We start from the raw sequence: 24,107 nt of genomic DNA, 5'->3' as shown, positions 1-24,107 counted from the left end.
GAAGGAGCTGAACTGAACTGCGACGATGAACGACCAGAGACACGGTGCAAGGAAGCTCACACTACGACGTCGCAGAGGTGAACGACGACTAAGCAACATCGGACGCGGAGGAGACTCATGAAGGCAGTGAGACTGAATGCAATGTCCAATTGCTTCATTAGCAAAATGATTTGGCGTTCACCTACAATACAAACAAATCAAATTACAAACATGGTAACATAAAAATAAAATTAAATATACATTTAGTATGACTTACTCTCTACCAAGAAGTTGGATGATGATCCTACTAGTAGGGTCACGCTGGACCTCTCAAGGGTGGAGGTCGTGCTCTGAAGCAGCAGCGACATTATGGTCAACATGGTCAGAGAGGCATTGCAGAGAGTCGGCAGTAGTCGGGACAAATGGAGAGTATGTGGTGTGAACAACGGGATAAGGAGTAGTTTGCACAAATGAGATGGGAATGGAGAAATACTAAAAAAATATGGTTATGTTGACGTGTGACGGACATATCTTGCTCCACTTAGATGTGATTCAAATATAATGTTAATTTCAAATGAGATAATAAGTCTCTCTTATATGTAACTGCCTACTTCAATGTTCTCTCTTCTCAACCAACAAAGGGGCACACTAATACCAAATTCAACCAACAAAAGGGGCACACTAATACCAAACCTAAAAACCTGAATGTCTTAGTGAAAAATGTTCATAAATATTAATATATCCCACAAAACAATTACAGGGAGAACTACTTAAACTACATAGATGTTATATCCCTAAACGTTTTATTATTGAAAATACTTAAATTGTACACAAGTTATGTCCAACTTGTGGCTTTATGCTACATCAAAATTTCCCTATTCCGTTACTTATTTAATCAATTTTTAATGCAAATTTGAAATGTGTTTAACAATATTTAAGATTATACATTCAATAACTCCTCTCACTCTTTATTTGTTATCCTAAATATGCAATGTAGAAATGTTTTAATATTTTTTGTGTTTGATAACATAAGGAATTTATTTTGTTTCATGCACCATTCTTCATTTGTTTCATGCATTTAATTTTTATACCTTCTATTTAAGGGTCTTAGATTGAAAACAATTTTATACAAAATCATTTGTTATAAATTGAATGTACATGTTTGCACCCTCATTTATAAGGTGTTAGCAAGAACACATTGCTCTAATCAGAAAAGGTAAAATAATAACACGTGAAGAATGTCTTAAAATCTCTAGAGTGAGTCCTCCAAAACATGCCAAAATTAATTATTATAAAAAAATCATACTAAATTAAAAATGGTCTAATACAGCCTTGGGATAATTTACTCAACTAACTTTTAAAGACGGTATCTAATATATGGTGGGTGATTTGCTAAGTCTCTGTAATGGTGGTGCAACTGGTTTAACATAAATTAAGGACAGGATTATAAGGTCACCTTTTTGAATTTTATGTGGTGAAGTACAAATATGTTGAAGTCCTAAAGATACAGATGCAATTATCCCCACGTATAGCTGTACACATTGTTGATTGACCGAGTCAATTATATCAATTGTGTTGGAAGGATGAACGGCACCTAGATAAATCATATTCATGTACTAAACCTATCCCCTAAACTAATAATTAAAGCTAATTTGGTAGGAACATAGCCCTAAAGAACCCAAAAGTGTCACCATTTTTTCCTTATAAACATGGGGATGACTGCTGTTATTTTATGCTCTACAGGGTGGCTACAAGGCATGCTAAGCATATTTATTAATGTTAATAACTAAAAGATCTCCAATTTGGCAGTGCAGTCACATTTATGCTAACACCTGTACTTTTACTACAGCATCAACTCCGCTGCAATCTTGACAGACAAATCACAACAGCTAAACTGCTCATTGTTCTTTCCCCGAGCTTTTCTTCCCCTTCCTACGCTTCCATTTACTCTGCATCAATCAAAATCAAATTAGGAGCTTAGAACAAGTACTAAAAAACATGAGTGCTGCAATTGCGAGTTATTTACCAGAGGCACGTCATCAGAGATCTCAGCTTTTATGTCATGGTCATCATCAGGACTCTTTGACGGTTCTATATCTGATCTCGCCATTTCTCTCGGACTACTTCCAGCATCGCTGTCATCTTCACGCCCTTCAGAATCTAATTCTTCTTCTCCATTAACATTTTCCCTCAAGGCTCCATTTGATTTATCCAGTTCTCTCTCTTCAGAACTACCTTGTGGGGCACTCTCTCTATCTTCAGAAACCCTCTCACTATAATCCTGCTTCACTTCGTTCGATTCTTCGGTATAATGAAAGTTCTTCCCTTTCCTTAGCCTCTTTCCTCTGGAACCGGGTTTTGTACTTTTGGTAGAGTTCTTCTCCTTTCTCGTGATTTCCTCAAACCCTCCAGTCAATTCCTCTTCTGAACCACCATGAAAAGAAAATGAGGAAACAAAATGAAGCACAGGTAGTGACCAAGCTAGTTGAATCGGGATACAAAGTATGAATCGTAAAGGCTATTTTTGAAACGTGAATAGTAAGTTTCAAGATCAATAACAAAAAACATATCTTTAGAATCATTTTAACATAAAGTAACATGAAATATGAAAACAAATATATAACATAATTTTAAGTCTATGCTTCCAAGAAAACAAAATCTAAACTATTTGTTGGGCTTCTAAATTTAAAGTTGCAGCCCAATTAACTATTTATAATACACAAAATAAAACATAATAAACACAGGAGAAGTTTTAAACACAACGTGACACGTGAGTTTTTATTCTAGATGACCTAATCCGGAATTAAAGAAAACATGTTTGTTCTAGAATAAAAGAAATATGTTTATTCTGAATTATTTAATTCAGAATAATAAAAACATGTTCTTAGAATTTCTGGCAAGGGTGCACTTTTTCCAGAAAGTTCAATCCGGAGCTGTTAATCTTGCAAGTACAGGGTTGTATTATAACTACAGATTCTTCTATCCGAAACACAATTTGTTGCTTTATGTAAAGTCTAATCCGGAAAATAATACAAAAAAAAGACTGTCTTTTCTTTAAATTATGGGAGTTTCACGAGAAAGCATAGGGTGCAGGAAGAAACAATCAAGTTTCAAGGCAGCTAGACCCATACCCAAGCCCAAGCCTGAAGCGGCTTTCTTTCCTTATGTTTTTTTGTTCCTAAACCCTAAATGATGACTTCTATCCCTCACCCACTGGCTGGATTCAATGTTTGCAAACTCATCGGAACATCCTAAACAAGGTGCAAGCCTACGACACAGTTCAAACCTACAACGCATAATGCTATTGTGATTGCTTTAATAGCAGACCTAATCCGGAATTTGAGAAAAAAAATGTTCCAGAAATTATGGAGAGGTGCACATTTTCCGGATAGATTAATTCCAAGTTGTAACCTTATAACCACGGATTGTATTATCTAGAATTAAATTTTGCTTTCTAGAAGCCTAATCAGGAAAATAGTACAAAGAAAACAAGGACACTATGGTCATTTTCTTAAATTATGGGAGTGTCAAGAGGAGATAGGATGGCAAATGAACCCGTTTCCGTGAGTATAGTCCAAAAATCTCTCGATTTGAACTAGAAATCCCCGCATTGGTTGATTATGGGTATGGATCCGAGTAATACCCAATTCTTTAAATTGGCTACGGGAATATGTACATATCCGCTCTCTCCCCATACATGTTCTAATATTCATCATCATCCTTGATTGAAGAGGCCCCAGCTCAGGACCAACCACTAAAGCTATGACAAGGAGGATACAAGAAGATTAGGACTCTGCTACTAATGGCAGAGACACTCTTTTATACATGTTCAAAAATACCATAACCTAGTGTAAATTTCTAAAGTAGGATTTGAATTTTCTTGCTTAAAAGTAGAGTAGAGTAGGAAATTTTCTTGCTACTTGTATTTTTGCTTTTAAGTAAATTAGGTTAGGGTTAGGATTCTAAAACCTACCTAGGGTATACTTGGGCTTAATTGCAACCCACATTAAACCCAAGTTCGATCATTAGACCTAATTAGGTCACATGGTGCACACTTGATCATGCTTGCCTTGTGACTTCATTTAGGCACCTATTTTCAAACCGAATTACATTTGAATTTCCCACCCTTTTAGCTTGTAAATGGCCGGCCCTTAAACCTAGAAATTGGGGTGCTTGGCTCATGTTTTAGTAGGTCAAAATATATGTGTTATGCTGTCAATTTGCAAGCCTAAGCACTCCCTTGTCTAAACCGCTGTAGGATAGACATCTTTGGTTTCCTCCTTCACCTCTCCAACTGATATGGTTGAACCAATCACTCAACATACTTCTTATGGCAACTCCAAGGAATCCATAGCTCCAATGGAGCCATCCTTGACACTATTTCCATTAAGCTTCCGCCAATCTCCTTCAAACTTCAAGAAAAAATACAAATCAGATGAGAGGATGTTATCAGTCCTCGTATCCATCCCTGTTTTAAATTACTAAAACAACTTTAATTTATTAGTTCACCTAAAAAACTTATACTAACTTTACTTTGGTCCTTAGTTTAGGTCATACTTTTGATCATTCTTCCTCATCCTTATAATTATTTCACTTTATCCAATTGTTATTTAATACCCTCATTTGATATTTATACAATTATAATTTCTTTCTTGATATTTGACATTAAAAAAAGATATGAATCATTTTGACATTGGATACTAGATAATGTCATGGTTTCTTTGGTGTAATTTTTTATAGAATATTTATTTAATTAATATTTGGAATACTCTGTTTCCTAATGGAAATAAGACAAAATTTATACCCGTTCAACTCGCACCTGCCCCATTCCCATCCCTACAAGAAAGTATGTGGGTGGAGGAAGAAACCACAAAATTTGAAGGCAAAAGACACATACCCAAAGCCCACCCAGACCTTGTTTTCTTTCTTTATCTTTTGTTTGTTCCTACTTAATCACTGCCTTCTATCCCTCACCCCCTAGCTGGATTCAACATTTGCAAACTCATGGGAACATTCTTGACGAGGATGTAAGCCTAGGATGCAATTCAAACTTACATCACATAAGGCGGCTGCTATTGCCTGCATCACCAACTTCACAACGGCATTCTAGACTCCACAACATTGAAGTGGAGTCACGCTTGTGTTTCCAATGAAATCCACACCGCATGTTAGCACCACTGTGCTAGAATTGTGGGATTCACTTGGAGATCATGATGCATGGGATACTTGAGACCACCATGGATATATTATACGTATAATATTCATTTCCAAAGCAAATTTAACGTTCAACCTTGTAATGTCTTTCAAGATATATTACCTGAGTACATTTCATTGGCTTTAGGGGCTGCTGTCTCTTCTGGATTTGATATCTCTGTAGTCTCTTTGGCATCCTCATGATGTAAATTATTTTTTGATGCACGGTTTACAGGTTTGCTGGGAGATTTCTTACCGTTGATTCTACAAGGAAAAAGTATAGAAGCCGATAAAAAAAAAGGAAAAAAGTATACAAATTATAATAAATAGAACATAAAGCAAAATCACAGATGTGCAATAAGGATCTCTGATTCCGCGCTCACATTTTTTTTGCTTTTATACTTGATGAGCCACTTGAACCTCTGTGTTTTTGCCCAGAACTATAAAGTATGAAAGTAATCAAGAAAATTAGTGCATAAAATGGAGACCATACTCAATGGGGTAGGGGTACAGCTATACAGGACCAATAAGCTAGGAAGTATCTACAAAATTTAACAATTCCCCTAATGTAGACAACACGTATTCAATTAACTTTTTTATTTTCTAAATTTTAAAATTTAATAATCATTTTATGACTATGTATTTAGAAAAACCAACTAAAATAAAAATCAATATGCCAAGCAGATACTTACGCTTCAGGTGAAGAGAGCTTTATCTTCTGGCAAGAAATTTAAAAAATAAATATATATCAGTTATTCAGATTTTAATGGTGACTGATATATTTTACTGGAAATAGAAAATATAGAAATACTTCAGAGAAAGGAAGAGAAGGAAAAAACAGAGACCTTAGTAGATTTGCGGCCCTTGTCAATAAGCTCCCAGCGCTCCTTTTCCAAACGGAGTATTTCTACATCTCCATCTTCATATAATATCTTGACATGACACAGTAACATTGTTTCATGATTGTAAGTAATAATTAACAGACAGCAGGGAGAAAAACGGTGTACCAAATCCTAAGGGCAAGTTCAGAATCATTCAACTTACCACATGCTTTCCTTTCAAAGGATCATGGGACTTAATGGTGCCTCCATAAAATCTAAAGAACAACAAAGGCACCAACATGAGAACAATTAGAAATTATAAGAAAAGGGAATAAAATCATAATTTTAGAGGAAAGCATTGAATTTTAAAGGCAATTCATATTAAAAACTGTGCTCAAAAAACTTAAAATCATGGCCCCATTTAGCTAAAATTGTCCACAAAAACTTCATAGAACAAAATAAATAAGAATGAAAAATGAAATAAGTTTCTCCCGTTAGTGAAAATTAACTTCATGAGCTTTGAATCTTTTTCATGAGCTTCTAAACGGCCAAAACTAACTTAATTTTTCATTCGGCAACTGATCCCTATAAAATTTATCATTAGCACTTACTTCTTATCCATAGGCCACCACACTTTAATTCTGCAACCAATTAGATCTTCAGTATCAATTTCACCTCCCTTTGTTGTGCACTGCACATTGTAAATCAAATCAAATTATGTATTCCAATATATTTGCACGAGCACAAATTATAAAATATATAAGGTGGGTAGGGAAAGGGGGCTTGGGGGGAAGCATAAAAGATCCATACATGATGATTGAGAAGAAGGCTAGTAATAGAGCTTACCTTAGCCATTCCTGCAATACTTTTTCTTTTCCCCTTTTTAGTGGACCCTATGGAAGACTTGTTAATGTTACTTACAGTCTTATCACTTAATTGTACACGATCAAGACTCTGTAACAGAGGCAAAAAAATAATAAGCACAAGTGTAGAGCATTTTAATCTATTAGATACCACACCAGCATAATATACTTGACAGTAAGATTGTACCATCGTGTCATGCTCATCAGGTTTGTTCAACTCATCATTATGATAACCATCAGAACCTTTAACCTTTTGTTTTAATGATGATAATAACAAATCTTTCTCATTGCCTTTGACCATTTTTTTCTGAATGGCTTTGCCATCTGCATCAGAATTAACTTCTTCATCCAGCAGAAACTTGGGTTGAGGGGATTCTTCTCCTGAAACTCTTCGAGATGTCTTTGATATACTAGTTGATAATCTCAATTTTCCATGCGCAGATGAAGACCGCCTACGTTTAGGTACTGCAGTAGGTGTTGTTTCTCTAGCTTTTCTCTTTTTACCTGTTGCAGAATCTAGATCCTTCAGGGACTTCTTACTCAAAGAATGTCCATGGCCATTACTTGCTTCCAAATTAGAAGAGGTCTTTAAGTTATCCCCGTTAATTTGTCTGACCATATTTACTGTATCAAAATCATTTTCAGCCTTTTTTGTTTCCGCTGGCACAGATTTATTCCTTTTCACCTTTTTGCCACCGGTTCCCTGAGATTTTATGTGCTTTAACATCTTTCGCAGAGGTATTTCATTTCCATCTATTTCATCATCCTTCGAAGCTTCATTCTCAGCTGACTGGGAATGAACCTGACATAAAAAAAATATACGGTTCAAGATATATAAACAATGATAGTTGTCAGGTCACTTTCCCTCTGCATTTCACATACCATTTCTAGTTCAAGAGATTCAAAGTGAGTCAAGGCACTTTCATCAGCCAACCAGGTTTTAACTTCAGTTACCTGCCAATATTTCAGAGGCATTAATTAGCACTATATTTTTATTGAAAGTATTCGAAGATCTAACAATAAATGTTAAAAATAATAATACTGTTCAGCTGATTCAAGGAAAAGGCTAACTGATTTGCTTTTAGGTTACTCAGTATATATTTTACTTGTAGATGTAGTGTCATTAAACTGTGTCAATAAACATTCATGAATGAACCCAACTTCATTGCCTGTTAAGGAAAGAACAAAACCACGCTAATCACACCCATCAAGCTATAACAAGATGCTTGATTGGTAGGCAATGTTTCCCTTCAACAAAACCACCCAAGTGTATGCAGCAGAACTCAAGCTTCATGCAAATTTTATTAATTCTAAACCAAATGCTGAGTTAAAGTATCAAGTCTACAATTTCAGTACATACATTATAAAATTATTTAATGAAATTTAAAATCAGTATATTAAGTTCATATGATGCAAGCAACTCCGCTGCTATGAAACTTTCTCAATTGGAAAGCACTTTGCACATTATAAACAAGAATAAATAGCATACTGGAAGGAACTAAAAAATTTGACCAAAAATAAGGAGCATACCCCAGTGTCATCTCCTTCCTTCTCGGATGCTTTGTATAGCATTGGAGGTAGAGAAACCAAATGTGACAATCCTAGCAAATCAACATCCTTCTGCACTAAGCGTTTGGTTATTGCTAAACCAAGGTCACATAATGCATGCGAATTCTGGACATTCATTGATAAAAGATGTAAGAGTACAGTCTCCAGTCACTTTGACCTTAGCAATTTTTAAACATGTAATGGAAAAAATAATTTAATTTCAACCTTTGACTTTGATGTGTCAACTACATCTTCAGAATGCTTGATACTCAGAAAGATACAAGTGATAGTAGATATAATTTCCTTCTCTTTGTCAGTAGTTACTTCTGACTTGACATCTTCATCTCTTTGCAGTAGCATCGACAGTATTAAGTGAAACTGCCTGAAAATTCATAACATATAAATTCAAAAACAATTAGCATTTCAACCTATTATATTTTGAGGTTTGATAAATTTATAGCCATAAGCCCAGTTGCATTCCTCGTCCATATTTCAAATCAGCATCATAAGCACACTCGAAAAAAGACAAAAAAACTGTCAAACAGACACATGCAGCCATCAAATCCATACATGAAAAAGTGCTGAACATACAAAAATGTGCTCAGACTGGGTTATATCTACTACATACATATTAACAAGGAACCTGAGGTACCAAACTAAGATTCTTATAACTTATAAGCCTACCATAGTAAGTGAAATAATGCAACGCAGTTTGGTATATGCATTAAGGCAAACATTTTCTCAACTTAATGAGCATGTGGCATTCTTCATATCTTTCAAATATAAGTCAAATATTAACATTTCATACTTCAATATGTCATAAAATAATTAGAAACAGCACTAACATTTATGTATTACTAAAAGTAAACTGAAGTTCCTCTATCCCTTCTTTTCTAGATCTCTCTTTTGAATCTTTTCACGACCATTTTTAATAAACAAAGAAATTATTAAGAGGAAGACACAAATGTAAGAGGATAACAAAAGCGCTGGAATGAAAGAAATCAGAAAGAAACATGCACAACACAGAAATCTCTCCATAGATCTGTAAAAGAAAAACTCCTAAAAGGACCATTAGCCAAACACCAAAAAGAAGCTTGAAGAACTGCTCAATCCCAAATAAACTACAATGAGGACTGCTGTCCACAGAAAATTATATCATCTCTTTTCACACTATTAAAAAAGTATTCAAATACTGCATCCAGCAAACAAATGCCTTGTGCGGTAAGCGAAGATACCGGTATATATCATCATATGCTCCAAACTCCTTGCAGTCATCAACACTGGGACATGAATTGTGAGCAAGTGTATGAACTAGGTACGGAAGAATGTATTCAGGGTAAGTGGCCAAGGAATTTGCATCTGATTGTGCAGAAAGTTGTCGTGCCTTCAACTGTTGGTGCATTTGAATAATGTCAGCCAGGTTCTGTTTATCCTGAATTAAAACAAAGAGGTTATCACGGAAAAAAAAAATTGAAGTTAAAGCAAAGAAAATTTTCAATTTTGAAAGAGACAACAAATTGGCAAATTACCTCTGCAAACTTGTTTGGTTTGGTTCCAAATATGTTCAATAAGAAAGCACACGCATATTTGGCATCCAAAAGGCGGTCTTTGATATATTGGTGTATTTTACTCAATAAAAATTTCCTAGCTTGAGGGAAACTAACCTACAAAACTCAAAAAGAAGACCATGAGAAGCAGTTATTCCCACATTTAAATGAAATTTTAACAAATTAATAACCCCCTTTAAATATGAACAGAAGTAGCCTTTTTATCTTGATAAAATCGCAATGAAAAATCAATTAATACTCTAGAAGAAATTTAGTAAACAGAAGACACAGCCCACCTCGGACACCCTTAAAGTTAAGTGGAAAAGATCAACAGGTATCCTGTGATCCCAAAGTCTTGACAAACGAAGAACTGCTTTTGCACAAGCTAGCTTCAAATGGGCCTTATCAACTGAACTGCAAGTAAGCATAAATGAATACATAGTATTTAAACCCATTGTCCAATTTAAAAATTTATTTAATTTATAAAAATATAACTCTGAAGCTCATATATATACCTTGATTTTATATCCTTTGATATTTCACCGTATAGTAAAATATTCCTAAGTATATCCAGAATCCTGTCAATATCTGGACGAACATGAGCATCTTTGACTGGCAAGTAGCTCTTTACAAATGTTTTAATGCCATATATCTGCATTGAAGAAAGAAAAACAAGAGAAAACAGTGAGAAATAGAGAGAATAAGATGTCAAAAAAGAAGCCACTTATAAGCAGTTTCTTATGTATCAAATCACAACAAAAATAATAACCTAAAGTATCTTAAACAGAGTTGACAGTTCATCAAACTAACCTTCAGCATACAAAGATCGCTTTGACCATCCCAAGATGTTTTCAGGTTATCTTCTTTCTGAAACAGAAAAACACATTTAGATGAAAATCAAACAATCATGCTTATTTCATAAACAAGCACACCAGGGATTTGAAACACTTACACTATCACTTTTCAGAATCTTGTTTAGTATAAATTCTTCAATTTCCTTCTCTCTGGTTACATAGACAGGCATTGCTGTCTGTGCAATACACCCCAGAGACTGAAGTACTGCAGGCAGATGTGTTGTATCTTCCAGCATATCTACAAGTTTCTGCACATAAGGCAACAAGAAGAATCAGAATAAAGGCAAAAATTTGCATAAGGCTTCCATCTCGTGGGTTTGGATAGAGTAGATGTATCCAGTCTTATCAGTGAAAGCAGAGAGGATGTCTCCAGTATTTAAACTTGAGACCTCCAGTTCACAAGGCACCAACATTACTGTCACACCAAGGCTCACCTCTAACGAAAATCAGAGTAATAAAATGTTTTTTTAAATAATTGAATAAACTAAATCAAACCTTATATAGAACAGAGAGAGACTTGAGGCCATCATCCTTTGTAATTGCAGCCAGTGCATGGACAGCATACTTTGCCTGCCTCCGACTTCCTTCTAAACATAGTCTCTCTAATATGAGGTCTACAGAACTGCAAGAAACAAGGAGATGGTAAGAAAACTTTGCAAGGAAATGCATTTTTAAAAATGCTAACAGTGACAACAATAGTACCTTGATGTGACTGCAAGTTGTTCACGAATAGTACCACCAGCCTTAGCTACAGCATTTAGAACACCTTCCTTTATTGTATTATTATTATCTTTCAGTAATTTAACCAGCTCCTCCTCACTTCCACGAAGGAGCAATGGACTGAAGCGAGCAATTATCTGCAATTTAAAGTATACCAGGAAGTTAAAAATATTGTTCTAGCAATTCTTGATTATAATGTCCAAAAAATGAATCAAGTCATACAACTGCTTCATAGCAGATTTAAATACCATTATATTATTGGATATGACATGATACTAAAAAATAAAAACCATCGCAACTCATGTCACACTTATGAAAACCATTCTCGGGCTCTCTTTTATCAGCTTAAACAATTAAGATGAACTGATTGTATGGCATTGTATCAATGCCTCTCCAAGGCGAGTTCTATCCATAACACCTCCATTCTAAAATTATGTTAAATCCCCCCCACCCACTGAAGTTGCAGGTTTGGGTTCTTTCCACTTGAAAAATTTTCACAATTCCTAGGCATCCCCCAAACATTTTAAGCTTGTAGAATAAGTTGGCACTTGACAGACACAATACTCTTAGCTAACTAATTCCAATCAACCAGCATCCAGCAAAGACATAAATTCTCGCTTTGCTTTGCAATCATTACAAGCAAAAGCTGTGAAGTATTTGCTTATAATTCATAGACAAATGTTAAATAACAGTGCAAAAAACAAAGCCAGATGGCATATTCTTACCACCAATATATTCATGCAAGATTGTGTATGCTGAGCTTTTTCTGCAGATTTTTGAACTGTTGTTTCTTGGAGAATTGTTTTTACATGCTCCTTGTTAAAAAGCAAATAAGAGCCTTTCACAGAGAAGGTGTTCAAAAACTCAAAGAGACGATGTTTTTCTCCAAGTATTTTAAGCAAATCATCCTGCAAACAAAAAAAATACTTAAAATCAGTACAAAACATACTACAAGCTACAGCTTCTTTCTTTCTTTCAGGAAAGTAAAAATAAGACAATGTTTATCAGAATCATAAGAATGAGATTATATTTTAAATGTTGAAACTTGCAAAGTTGCTCCTTATCATAGACCCCCTAAAAGTAAATATCTGTTTGGAATTATGGTACTGAATGTATGTAGTTTGCTCTTATTGGCACATATAAGAAATGTTCAGAATGGCTTCAGGAGAGAAGACACATAGACAGACGAATGACATTATCAACATCAACTTCTGAATCTTGTTATACTGTTTTGTGTTTAAGTGTAGTTTAGTAGATGCCAAAAGAGCAATTGTCTTGGTTGTGGCATTATTTAAGAAGATTAGACTAAATAGAGTATGCATTACATAATAAGGTTAGCACTAGATTACTATGCTGCTGACAAAGGCTAGCAAAGTAGTACCCACAGGCAGAGTAAATGAACAATTAATCAGATTCATAACCAAGAAAAGTAAAAACACATGAAGAGCATAGTCTATTGCAGTAAAATCTATGGTAGCAACTAATGACAGGGCCAGAAAAGGATTGAAATCAGACATATAACATGGACAAAATTGTGACCTGAATTCATGGGAAGTAAGCAAGTGATATATACCACATGAATTGAGAATGCCCATACAATTTGAAACCATGGTTTCCCAAATAACTACCCCCAACATATCTATCCGGTATTGGTTATTTTACCCGGTAGGCACGAGCTTGATGGAAACTAGTATTTGGATCAACAAGATTAGTCAAAATCTTCCAGATATTAGCATCTTTTAATTGATCCAGAATTAGGAAACTCTCTTCAGCTTTTACGGGGTCAGCAAACGAACGGGACATTACTCTGAAACAGAAAAGAATCTTCTTTTGCACCTCGGGAATATCTTTATCCTGCATTTAAATGAGAATCAATTCCTTTTCCTTTGCAAAATTTTGTTTGATAATTTCATTCCAATCTCCAATATCAAATACCTGACTCATCTGCCTCAAAGACAGATACTTCTGCATCTCTTGCTGTAACCTGTACCAAAGAGGTATGGTATAGTTAAAAGGGAAAACTTTTATTGCTCACTGATGTTGAGACACCAGAGTTGTGTAAGCCATCTGCCCATCACAGAAATGAACCAAGCTTACCTTTGTTTCTGCTCCAATATTTTTTCAAGAGCTTTTACCTCCACTCTATCAAATCCAGAGAAAATTCCAATCCAATGTTTAGCAATAACACTGACTGAAAATTCTAGAGGAAACAGTGACCCACACAGAACAGATTCAATTATATCAGATCTGCAAAAAAATTTAAAAGGAGAAACACCAGTTATTAGAACTCTAACACTACAAAAAACACATAGAAAACTAATTTTGTACTTGAAAAAGTTTGCAGGTACTTAAACAAGTTATGCTATAGAGTAATGACAAAAAAAAAACAATGCAACAAACTACAACAAGGAAATCACTGGCCTAAGTAAGGGTGCCCTCCTTCTAATACAGCACATATTTTAAGAATCACAAGATCTTTTTCTTCAATGGCATAATATTTTTTAATGAATATTATACAAAACCAAATAAAACAAAATCCATATTATAATCAATATGAAAATACAGAATATATACTAAATATTCATTTTAATCCACTGTTCTGTAAAGTTTATGTATAGTATCCATTCATGCACAGCCAAACCATTATAGAAGTTTGATTTTCATAAATCACTGCTACTAAAATAGGGGACCAATTTTTACGCTCATAGTAGATTGAATTTAAAACTCAAATATAGACTAATTAAATGACAAAACTTGAGTTTTATGCTTTATCAAATATACTTTTTGTTTATTATTTGAGATTCAAGCTCAAATTTGGGGATGATGGAAGTATTCTAAATAAATATTATCAAACAGATGACCAGTATGACATATAAAGGTTATATAATAAATATATTTTTTATACCATACAAGACACTAATTTTTAAATTGGTCCCTATATCCCAAACTTTTCAACTCAGCCCTTATATGTACCATCATTTTCAATTTGTTTCCATCATCTGTTGCTATAAAGTAGTGATATTGGAATGAAGAAACTGTGAAGATTATAACCTAATTGAAAAGTATTTTATGTATAGGGACTGGATTATGTATCCCGGTGACTATATATGACAATCTTTTTCAATTTGTTGCCTATAATCCTAGGGTCTGGATACAATGGAAGAGTGAATCAGATCTCCTGCTGTGGGAAGGTAATTCACATTAATTAATCAACAGCTGATATTTTTGCCTTTTTACTCTTTTTCATTTCCCTCTCTAACCCTCTCTCTTTCCTAGTTTCTTTTCCCCTTCCTTCTTCTTTGTTACCACCAGTAGCTGTCTGCAGTGGCACTCCCTCCTCCATTTCCTTCCTGCAGTGAAGGCTCGGTAATCATCACTGCTCAATGACTCCACCTAACATGGAACCAAAGAACTCAAATTCGCATGGTCAGACATTCCACCTACACATGACGCTTCCTATTAGTGTTAACAAGCACGAGATTCACCTTGAACCCATCATGTTTCAGAATGTTCTTAAACCTCAGCAGCAACTTCGCCATCCTGGCTAGGTCCATGTCCAAAGCATCATTGATTATGAATGCCAGACAGAGCGGTGACGGGATTAATTCTGAGCACACCCTCCACCATCAGTCCATTAACTCGAATCCTGTTCACATGAGTTAATTCAGAGGACACCTTCCTTCACCATTCTCACTTTCATTATCTAGATTAACCATTTCCCAAGCACTAGCAATTTCAAATTCAACTGCTAGCCCCAAAGCCCAAGCTTTAATTTGCACACACATTACACTAATTTATCTCTTTTTTTTTTCATAAATAAATCCCTTGGACGAAGTTGACATTACATAGGTTCATTTAATTTAATGATTACATTTGAATGGAGGATGCCAAGGGGAATGAGTCTTATCTTGGCAACACAGTTTCCATTCTTCTTCATTTTCAGAAAGACAAACACAGCGATGTCCACAACAAAAATAATTTCTTTCTTTCTTTTTTTTTTTTTTTTGCTTCCATGTTCTAAGAAAGAAAAAGAAAGAGTAGGTAGGGAGCATTTAAGGAGTGGACCAATGGTTTGTTGAAGGCACCAATGCAATATTGAAACGGCCAGGTACAGCAGCAGTAGGAAGCATCTATGTCCAATCAAACATAAAGGAGTGGGAAGGGTATGTGTTACGGGACCAGGAAAGTGACAATGGGAGCAAGGACAAAGGAAACAGAGTAAAAAAAAGGATCTCAGCAGTTAAAACAACAATTAATAAATCTAACACATGTAAAGTACTCTCCTAAAGTGGAGACATATTTGGCTCTCCCACCATAGCCAGCACCATAATCATATTGCGACTCCAACAAACAGTATTATATAACATACAGTCACAACCTAATTGAAAACAATTGCAAGTTGGGTGCTAAATTTAAAAAGAAAAAAAATATATATAAGAACCAGTTTGAGATTGAGTCATGTATAAGGACCTAAATTGTATTTCAAACATATATCTGACCTTAAAATAAAACTAGAATTGCATCAATATAGATATTTGTGGTGAATGATTATTAAAAATGTTATCTATTCTCTCTGCCATTTCAAAATAAAAATTTACTACTATAGAAAAATGGATTGATAAATCAATACTAACATAGACATTTTGTATTGTCTAATAATTAATGGGCACTCATCTCAAGTGACTACTCAACTTTCTACTAGAAATAGAGTCTGAGGTAATTGAACTTCAGAGTACATAGCCTTAGTTGGATTAAATAAGAATAAGACGATAAAGTGCAGAGGCAATAAAGAATATAGCACAAGTATTTCACCGGAAATCTTTGTCATAAAAACATCTAAGAATCTTCCCAGGAATCCAGTTGTATTCATTAGGATTGACAGTGTCACTGTTCTTTTCACAAACAACTCTATACACTTCAGCTAATCTTTCCATTGTATACTTTTTAACAAGTAGCTGCAAATGCAAAGGAAAATGATGAAACGGATACTGTAGTTAAAATTATCAAACAGTTAATTAAGATATAGAAACAAAAACAAACATTTAAAAGGTATGCATACAGATTTATCGCGAAGCCGTTCTGAAACAAGTTTCACAGTTTCAAGCGGAACAGCATTCAGGGCATGACATGCCACGTCACAGATAACAGCCACGACTTGTTTTCGAACATTTTCATCAAAATCCAGCAGCCGTTCACAAAGGGAAGCTAAGATTGATCCAATTAAAGTCAGAAAATATAGGACAACAATAAAAGGAAACAAAGACAAGACTGAATGTATGAACATGTGTTTAGTGCACTCACATATTATTTGAGGAGCTTCAGCTCTGAAAGGATTTAACAGCAGACAGTTCTTTACATGCTCAAGGACAGACATGCGGACATCAACAACTCTATCAGTCAACCTCTTCAAAAATTCTGAAAATATGGGCTGAAATGCTTCAGGAATGGAAGATCCTGGAAGAGAAATTATGTCGCCAACCAAGTTCATAGCTTTCAAACGGGTTTCCAGCTGGTCAGTCTACAAATTCCAAATTACAAGTGAGAATCCAGACTATATTGCTAAACCCATGAACAAAATATGAGAAATAAAAATGACAATGTGACTTTAATAGTACAACTTCATACTTTACAAAACACAGAACCTCCACAAAGTATAAGTATAAATTTAACCCAAAAAATATTTATCATAGCAACAAGGCTATTATATCGGAAATAAAAGGCACTGTTCAAAAAGACATGGGCCATCAATGTTAGCATCCAGTCCCCAATTAGGAAGGAGTACAGCAGGACAAATAAGGATGGGCCCAGGTAGCTGGACCTTGTCAGTATATTTGTCAATAGAACACAGCTGATATGATGGCATCATGTGGCTGGAAGCAGCAATAAGCCAGTGTCTAATTTTTATAAAGTGGCTGTCAAACCCGCTTTGACATGCACTATTGTCGAAATCACATGCAGTGCAGACGAAGATCATAAAATTGCAGATCTTATGAGCATTTAAGGACTCTTATATATGCCGAAGCAGATCTGTAAAAGTAAATTCTTGTAATCAGAGTGAAATCACTGATCTTCATAGGATCAGGGATTAGCAATCCTTTGTAAGTAAATTTGGCTCAGGCAAATGGGCTTTACATTGTGTCATGATTTTGCAAAGTAACCCTTATTTTATAATTCACTCATTTATGCCCTACCCTAGTGGTCTCTCCCTCGCCACATTCAAATCACCCCCGACCCCTCACCCCTTATTCTTACTCTCTACTGTCTGCCTTCTGTTTGCGAATTCTGACTTTGGGGATTTCTCTATTCTTCACCTTCTCTTTGCACGTTCAGAATTTGGGCTCCCCTCTGCCTTGTGGGCTGATTTCAGCAATCTGAAACTGCACTCTAGTCTCTGGCCATCTGCATCTCTGCCTTGGGTATTGATTTTGGTTGGGTTTAGGGTTTGGGTTTTGCATCTCAAATTTGCAAACCCACCCTAATTTTATGAATCCTCATTCATGTCCTACCACCGTGGCATCTCCCTCACCACATTCTCAACTCCACCCCACCCCATCTCTCCTTGTTCCTTCTCTCTATTCTCCGCCTTCTTTTTGCAAATACTGACATTGGGAATCTCTCTACTGTCTGGCTTCTCTTTGCACATGAATTCTGACTTTGACCATCTGCACCTCTGCCTTATGAGCTGAGTTCAGCAAACTGTGACTGCATTCTGGTCCCTGGCCACCTGCATCTCTGCCTTGTGTGCTGATTTTGGCCTTCTGTAACTGAATTCTGGTGTCTTCCTTAGGTTCTGATTTCACCCATTTGCATCTCTGCCTCAAGTTCTGATTTCAACAATAGAAGTTATCACACCTCTATCGCTCTGTTCTCTGTTTTATGTCCTTATGATTTATCAGTGAATATGTGTATGAAATTTGAAATTAAGTATAGCTAAATTTTGTGATTCGTATGTTATTTGTTATATGTTGTTTTATGTATATATGTAATGTATCTTCAAGTATAATTTTGTATTTTTAATGATAATACAAACAATCCATGTTACAAATACCAACCCTACTTCGTCCAATTTTCCATCTCCCTCCTCGTCTTAGGTAGGACTTCAATTTTGACAACATTGACTCTGCAGCTGTCACAGCCATTACTGGTGGCATGGGGCCAAAAAACCCTTTTCCCTTGATTGAAAGTTGTCTACCAAATTTTTAGGGACAATATAATAATTGATCTCCCTTTTTTCATTAGATAGAGTGTGAAACCCTTCCAAACAAGCTAAATCACACACTGCTCTCACAGATCTTTCCTCTGTTCTGTGATAGGCTATGGGTGCATTTCCAACCAACTCACAATTAAAGCACTATAGCTCACTGTCCTATGATTTCTATTCTGTTTATGTCCTTGGCTCCGCTTTGTTCACATAAGAAAGGAGTCTCTTGCTATGTTATTTTTCTTTGTTTATACTAATTAACTCTGGTTACTTAGTTCTATTTCTATGATAGGTTTAAAATTATGAGTTTCAATAATTAATCATAAATGACTTTATTATTAGATCCTTTTTTTATTTGAACATTCTATATGTATTATTAATAATCTAATTTACATCTACAAATTTCATAATGATGGTCATCCTGCTATAGCAATCCGTTAATTAATTAGGCTGTTATGGAGAGACAGAAAAGGAGAGGGAGGCAGCTAGTTGGTTATCGTGTTGGGGGGAGAAACTAGGCTCTCAAATCCCCATAATTTTCTGCCAAGAGTTTACTTTGTACTTTAGGTTTCCGGCATCCAGAGAAGGAGTCTGTTAAATAAAAATATTTTTTTTCTTGTTAATCCCAATTCTCTGAACCAGTTTCTATCATTCTAACATCAGTAAGGAAAGAAAACTAAATTACTAATTACCAGTAGCTCTCCAGTCACATAAGGGAGAACTCCAGACAGGATCTGAGGAGCACAGCAATATAGATCATAGATAACTCCATGGTATTCCACTTGATTGTTCACCGGCTTGCTATCTCCAGACATTAATGAAAGCAAAAATTGTTTAATGCTAGGTTCAAGTTTTCCTACACATTGCTGTATGACATTCATAGCAAGCCTCCTTGCAGCCGTATTAACAGCCTGGAATTAAATATCCACATCATCAAGTTTTTTAATAATATTTGAGCAATACGAGAATCAGCTATCTTCCTTTAACAGGAAATTAGTTTATGAAAGAAATACTTACTTTTTTTTCACGGCCTAATTTAGACAGCAGAATAGATAAAAGATCCTCACGCACATCCTCACTCTCTTCTAAGAGAACCACCATTATAGTTTCCATGGATGACAGAACACTTTCCGGATGATCATCTCTAAGCATAAAAAAAAAAATATATATATATATATATATAGGTACCATTATTAATACTAAGAGGAATAACCATAGAAAAACTGACATACAATAAAATGGCTAACAACAACAATCAAGCCTTATCCAACTAGGTAGACTGTTTATATAGCAGGACATCCCTAGCCTCTCAAAAGATTCAAATTCCAAGGACACAAGATGTATGCTTTGTCAAATTATCTTTACTCCATTTCTCATTTTTTTATGATTGGCAGAGAGAAAAAATGATCCAGAAAAAAATAACATACTACAAATTATCTAGTCTATAATCTTGGAACTGAATTGCAGAAACTTGCAGGAGGAAATCTGCATTTGTTACTCCTTAAATTGACACACATCTCATAATTCAATAAAGACTTTATGATAGACAAACCTGGCAACTGCAAAGAAAATACTGAACATTTCATTCACCAGATCATTGCATTCAAGATCCAACATGACAACACATGATCTATATTTGGCGAGAGTCTCCAATATAACAACTCTCCGGCCAAAGGATGGACCATTGGTATCACTTAGACCTCTAAAAGTGCCTACAATCAAGTAGAAGATATCCTGCAAGGAGGTTCAACTAAGATCAGAAAAAAAGATCATCGTAAATTATGTTCCCAACAATTTTGTGGCTGAAACAGAAAGTGAAATCATTGTATTTTTTAGCAGTAAAATAGAAGACAGACTATAATTAGATAATCTGAGTAGATGAAAGGAACCTTTAGAATGGCATCACTGTAAGGAGCTTCGGGTGCAGTGATCCGAGTTATCTCACACACACATGTTGCAACTAGAAGCTTGACATCCCTATCTTGGTGCTTCAACAATTCTGGCTTAACAATTGCATTGAAAAAAGGCTTCATTGACTCCAATGTTGATGTCGAAGGTGACTGGTCCAACTCAGCAAGACATGGAGTAGCTTGCTGCATATTGAAAAAATATTGAGAGCTGAGGGAGATTAGCAATTACCAAAACCAAAGGCCCAGTAGCTTTATAAGAAACTACTTTCTTAAGACTACATCCATGTGAGCAACTTCACAGTAGTATTTGAACCTATATCTCCAGTCCATCATTCACAAATCACAGTCTGATATACGTTCTCTATATTCATATTTTTATTCCATTAAAAGACTTTGTAGTTGATCTAATAATCGAACTCGAGTAAACGGCCCCTTCAATCTCAAATGCAAATAAACATGAATGTTGCAAAAGAGGAAGAAAGAAGTGTAAATGACAATTTAGTTTTTATCAGTATCCTCATTATCCAAAATATAGGCAACTTGTCAAGAATAAACTACAGCACGAGACAATCAAACGCCCTGGTTAACAACTTCTCATATTTTAGCGCACAGATTGAAAAGTTACCCTAACTCCAAAGATTCTCATCCAAATCATCATAAATATCTCCAAACTCAGGCATAGTAAATCTACTAGTTCTTATTCTCAATCAAATAACACGTTAAAGCAGTAAATTCGGCGGAAGCAAAGCCCACCGAATTGAAGGCGTGGAAGCTAAAATAAATCCTATTTTCCTAAAAACAGAAATCGCCATAAAAGAAAAATCGTGAGTCTAGTTTCCTATTATTTCCAAACAGAAAGCAACGGATATAAGGAACAGAAAAGAGAGAAGAAAGTTCTGAATTGGAAAAAGCAAAATAAAATGAGGAGGTTTTGAGAGGTGGCGAAGAGGAGAATTTAGAACGAAAAAATGCAAACCTTCAAGAGCTTGACGAGAGCGTCTTTGGAGGAGGGAAGAGTCTCGAGTTTGGATCCCAGCTCCTTGAGTTGCAGGTGAGGCTTCTGAGCCATAATTCCTCTCTTGATTAAACGCTGTCGTTTCAGTGCTCTTTCATGGACTTGGAGGGAAGAGAAAAGAAAGAGGGTTTTGGTTTTGGCTCCGCTCCGATGTTTGCGTTTATGTTTTGTTCTGTCCACACCCCATTCACTTGCCTTCTGTTTTCGAACACCCAACCCAACTTTTTATACTTAAAAGCGGTAATTTTAATTAATTAACTTAACACGATAATTTTTTTTTAAATAATAAATATATCTTTTGTGTTGGCGTCACTCTTTTTAGGATATTTTCGGATCTTTCCTTCCTTCTTTTACTTTTTTTAACCTTTTCTTACACTCCCACACACGTTGATGCGGCCAGCGATCATATCATAAGTCATTGTTTTGTATAATTTTTTTTCTTTTAAATCTCAACAATTAATAAACATAAATTATCATTTTGTTTAGGTTAAAAATACTTATAAATATCACAATTTTTTTTTCATCCTTTCAAAAAAAAGATACAAAATAGGCTACAAATTAATTTTTTATATTTAAGAGAAATGTAAAAAAAATTAAGAAAAGGATTATCATACGTTGGTTAGTTTAAAAGGAAAAATAATTAATTTAATTGCTTACTTCCATAAATCAATAATATTTATATAGAATAAAGTAAACATGTCTCTTAATACAGTATCACATATGGACACTTATCAGATTGTCTTTTAAATTATAAATGTATACTAAATTTAAATATAATGAGTATATATAATAAATTATAATTTAATTCCAAAGTTTGAAACTATTCTTCTTTAGGAAAACTCGTAAAGACTTTTTTTTTTCTGCTTATCTACTCCTCAAACATTTTAAATATTTCTACATCTTTGTGATAAAATAGCATGTTATAGGTTGTAGGGTTATAAATAAACATCACATCACAGCAAATGTAATAGAAATAGAGGTTCACAAATCAATTTTTTCTTTTTAATTATCAATTTTTTGGAAAAAAAATTGTTTTATTAATTTTAGTATATAGAAATTAAAAAAAAAAATCTACATATTACCCTAAACATCACACGCACTGGCAGGGAATATTACTTTTTAAATCTTTGTATTTTTTATTATAAATAATGCACCAATTATCTTGAATAAAAAATCATTGGCCAAGTAAAAGAAAAACTAAAAGTAGTTAACCTAGAAGATATAAAATTGGTGATTCTTGACAAACCACTATAGATCACAAGAGATTTGTTCTTAAGTGTATCATCACATTCATCGACATATGAAATTCATTTCCCCCTCACAAATCATGAATATCACATGTTGTGCAACAAAATAATGAACTTATTGTTTCATAATTGTATGAATAAACACAACTGCTACAAACATAGGGGATAAAAGTGCAATACCGTGTTAAGTTGTCAATTTAATACGAAAATAAACATCTTAAAGAAAATATATTCATAACTTAATTATAATTAGTATAACTTATTTCACGATCTTTATCCTCTTTGTAAATTGTCATATGTAAAGATCATGAGCACTGAAATTTAGAATCAAAGAAAGGTTATTACAAATTGTTATGTTTAATAGCATGGATGATTAAGGTTTTTATCATAAAGTTTTCATTTTAGTTATTTCTATGTTCTATTTATTATTATTAAAACTCAACTCATCATTGTAGGTTTAAGATTTAGGATTAAACCACACAATCTTGTGTATCATTAAATATTAAACATATAACTTTATATTGCATCAATAGTATAAAATAAGTTTACTATTTATTTAACAATAATTGTTTTACTACAACAATTAAGTCCGTTTTAATACATAACATGGATTTAAATAAATGTTTTTTGGAAAATCGACCAATCCACCAAATGGATTAAAGTACTGTCGGAGTTGAATTTTATTTATTCAAGGAAGATGATTTTAAAAAGGGTCAAATTTAAAATAATAAGTTATATTTCAAAATATAAATTATAATTTTAACTGTTTAGTTATTCATTTTTAAAAATTTGTCATTTTTTTAATTTATGTTGTATAAATTATTTATGCTTTTTTTAAAGTTTTCGAAGTTATTTATTCTAATTTTTTCTATTAGATTTGTTAAATGTAAAGTGATTACATTTAGACAAAAATCATGAGGTTTTGATTTGGAGTAAATTTCTCATTTGGTCTAAATATTTTCTATCTTTTCTTTTTCGTTGATATGTGAGTATTTTGGACTTTTTACAATTTCAATCAATCTAAGAAATTGTCTTATTTGACCTAACTTTTTATCAATATTTTGATTGATTAGGTCACTATCTTAGAGTTACAGGTAGGTTTTAACTCATTTAGTTTTTCTTCCAAGTTTGGATTCATTGAGTGGGAATCAAGCTATTATCATAAAAGGAAAATTGAAGTAAATTCATAAATAATTTTGAAGTGTCTAT

General features: G+C 34.3%; 1 protein-coding gene across 3 annotated transcripts; it reads right to left on the bottom strand.

Annotated features, from left to right (window-relative positions):
* Positions 1-1,423: 1,423 nt before the first annotated feature.
* On the bottom strand, positions 1,424-21,864 carry LOC137806792 (sister chromatid cohesion protein PDS5 homolog A). 3 transcript variants are annotated; one of them, XM_068607075.2, is made up of 33 exons: positions 21,613-21,864; positions 20,616-20,819; positions 20,279-20,460; positions 19,744-19,870; positions 19,419-19,637; positions 16,827-17,043; positions 16,585-16,730; positions 16,338-16,480; positions 13,623-13,772; positions 13,461-13,509; positions 13,188-13,379; positions 12,251-12,433; positions 11,508-11,662; positions 11,301-11,427; positions 10,904-11,053; positions 10,762-10,818; positions 10,467-10,603; positions 10,248-10,365; positions 9,934-10,068; positions 9,640-9,836; positions 8,630-8,786; positions 8,387-8,530; positions 7,739-7,810; positions 7,044-7,658; positions 6,840-6,947; positions 6,605-6,684; positions 6,217-6,268; positions 6,018-6,104; positions 5,865-5,890; positions 5,556-5,612; positions 5,297-5,436; positions 2,006-2,403; positions 1,424-1,928 (listed from the first exon to the last, which is right to left on the bottom strand). In XM_068607075.2, exons 1-33 carry the CDS (start codon positions 21,703-21,705, stop codon positions 1,878-1,880), a joined length of 4,968 nt encoding a protein of 1,655 aa, XP_068463176.1. In that variant the 5' UTR covers positions 21,706-21,864; the 3' UTR covers positions 1,424-1,877. The 3 variants fall into 3 exon arrangements, with proteins under 3 accessions (XP_068463176.1, XP_068463177.1, XP_068463178.1); XM_068607076.2 differs by having other exon boundaries at positions 5,865-5,887; XM_068607077.2 differs by lacking the exon at positions 7,739-7,810.
* Positions 21,865-24,107: the final 2,243 nt, after the last annotated feature.

This window comes from Phaseolus vulgaris, chromosome 3, assembly GCF_051622355.1.
Source record: "Phaseolus vulgaris cultivar YP4 chromosome 3, ASM5162235v1, whole genome shotgun sequence".
NCBI lineage: Eukaryota > Viridiplantae > Streptophyta > Magnoliopsida > Fabales > Fabaceae > Phaseolus > Phaseolus vulgaris.
This window is presented reverse-complemented; position numbering and strand designations above follow the sequence as displayed.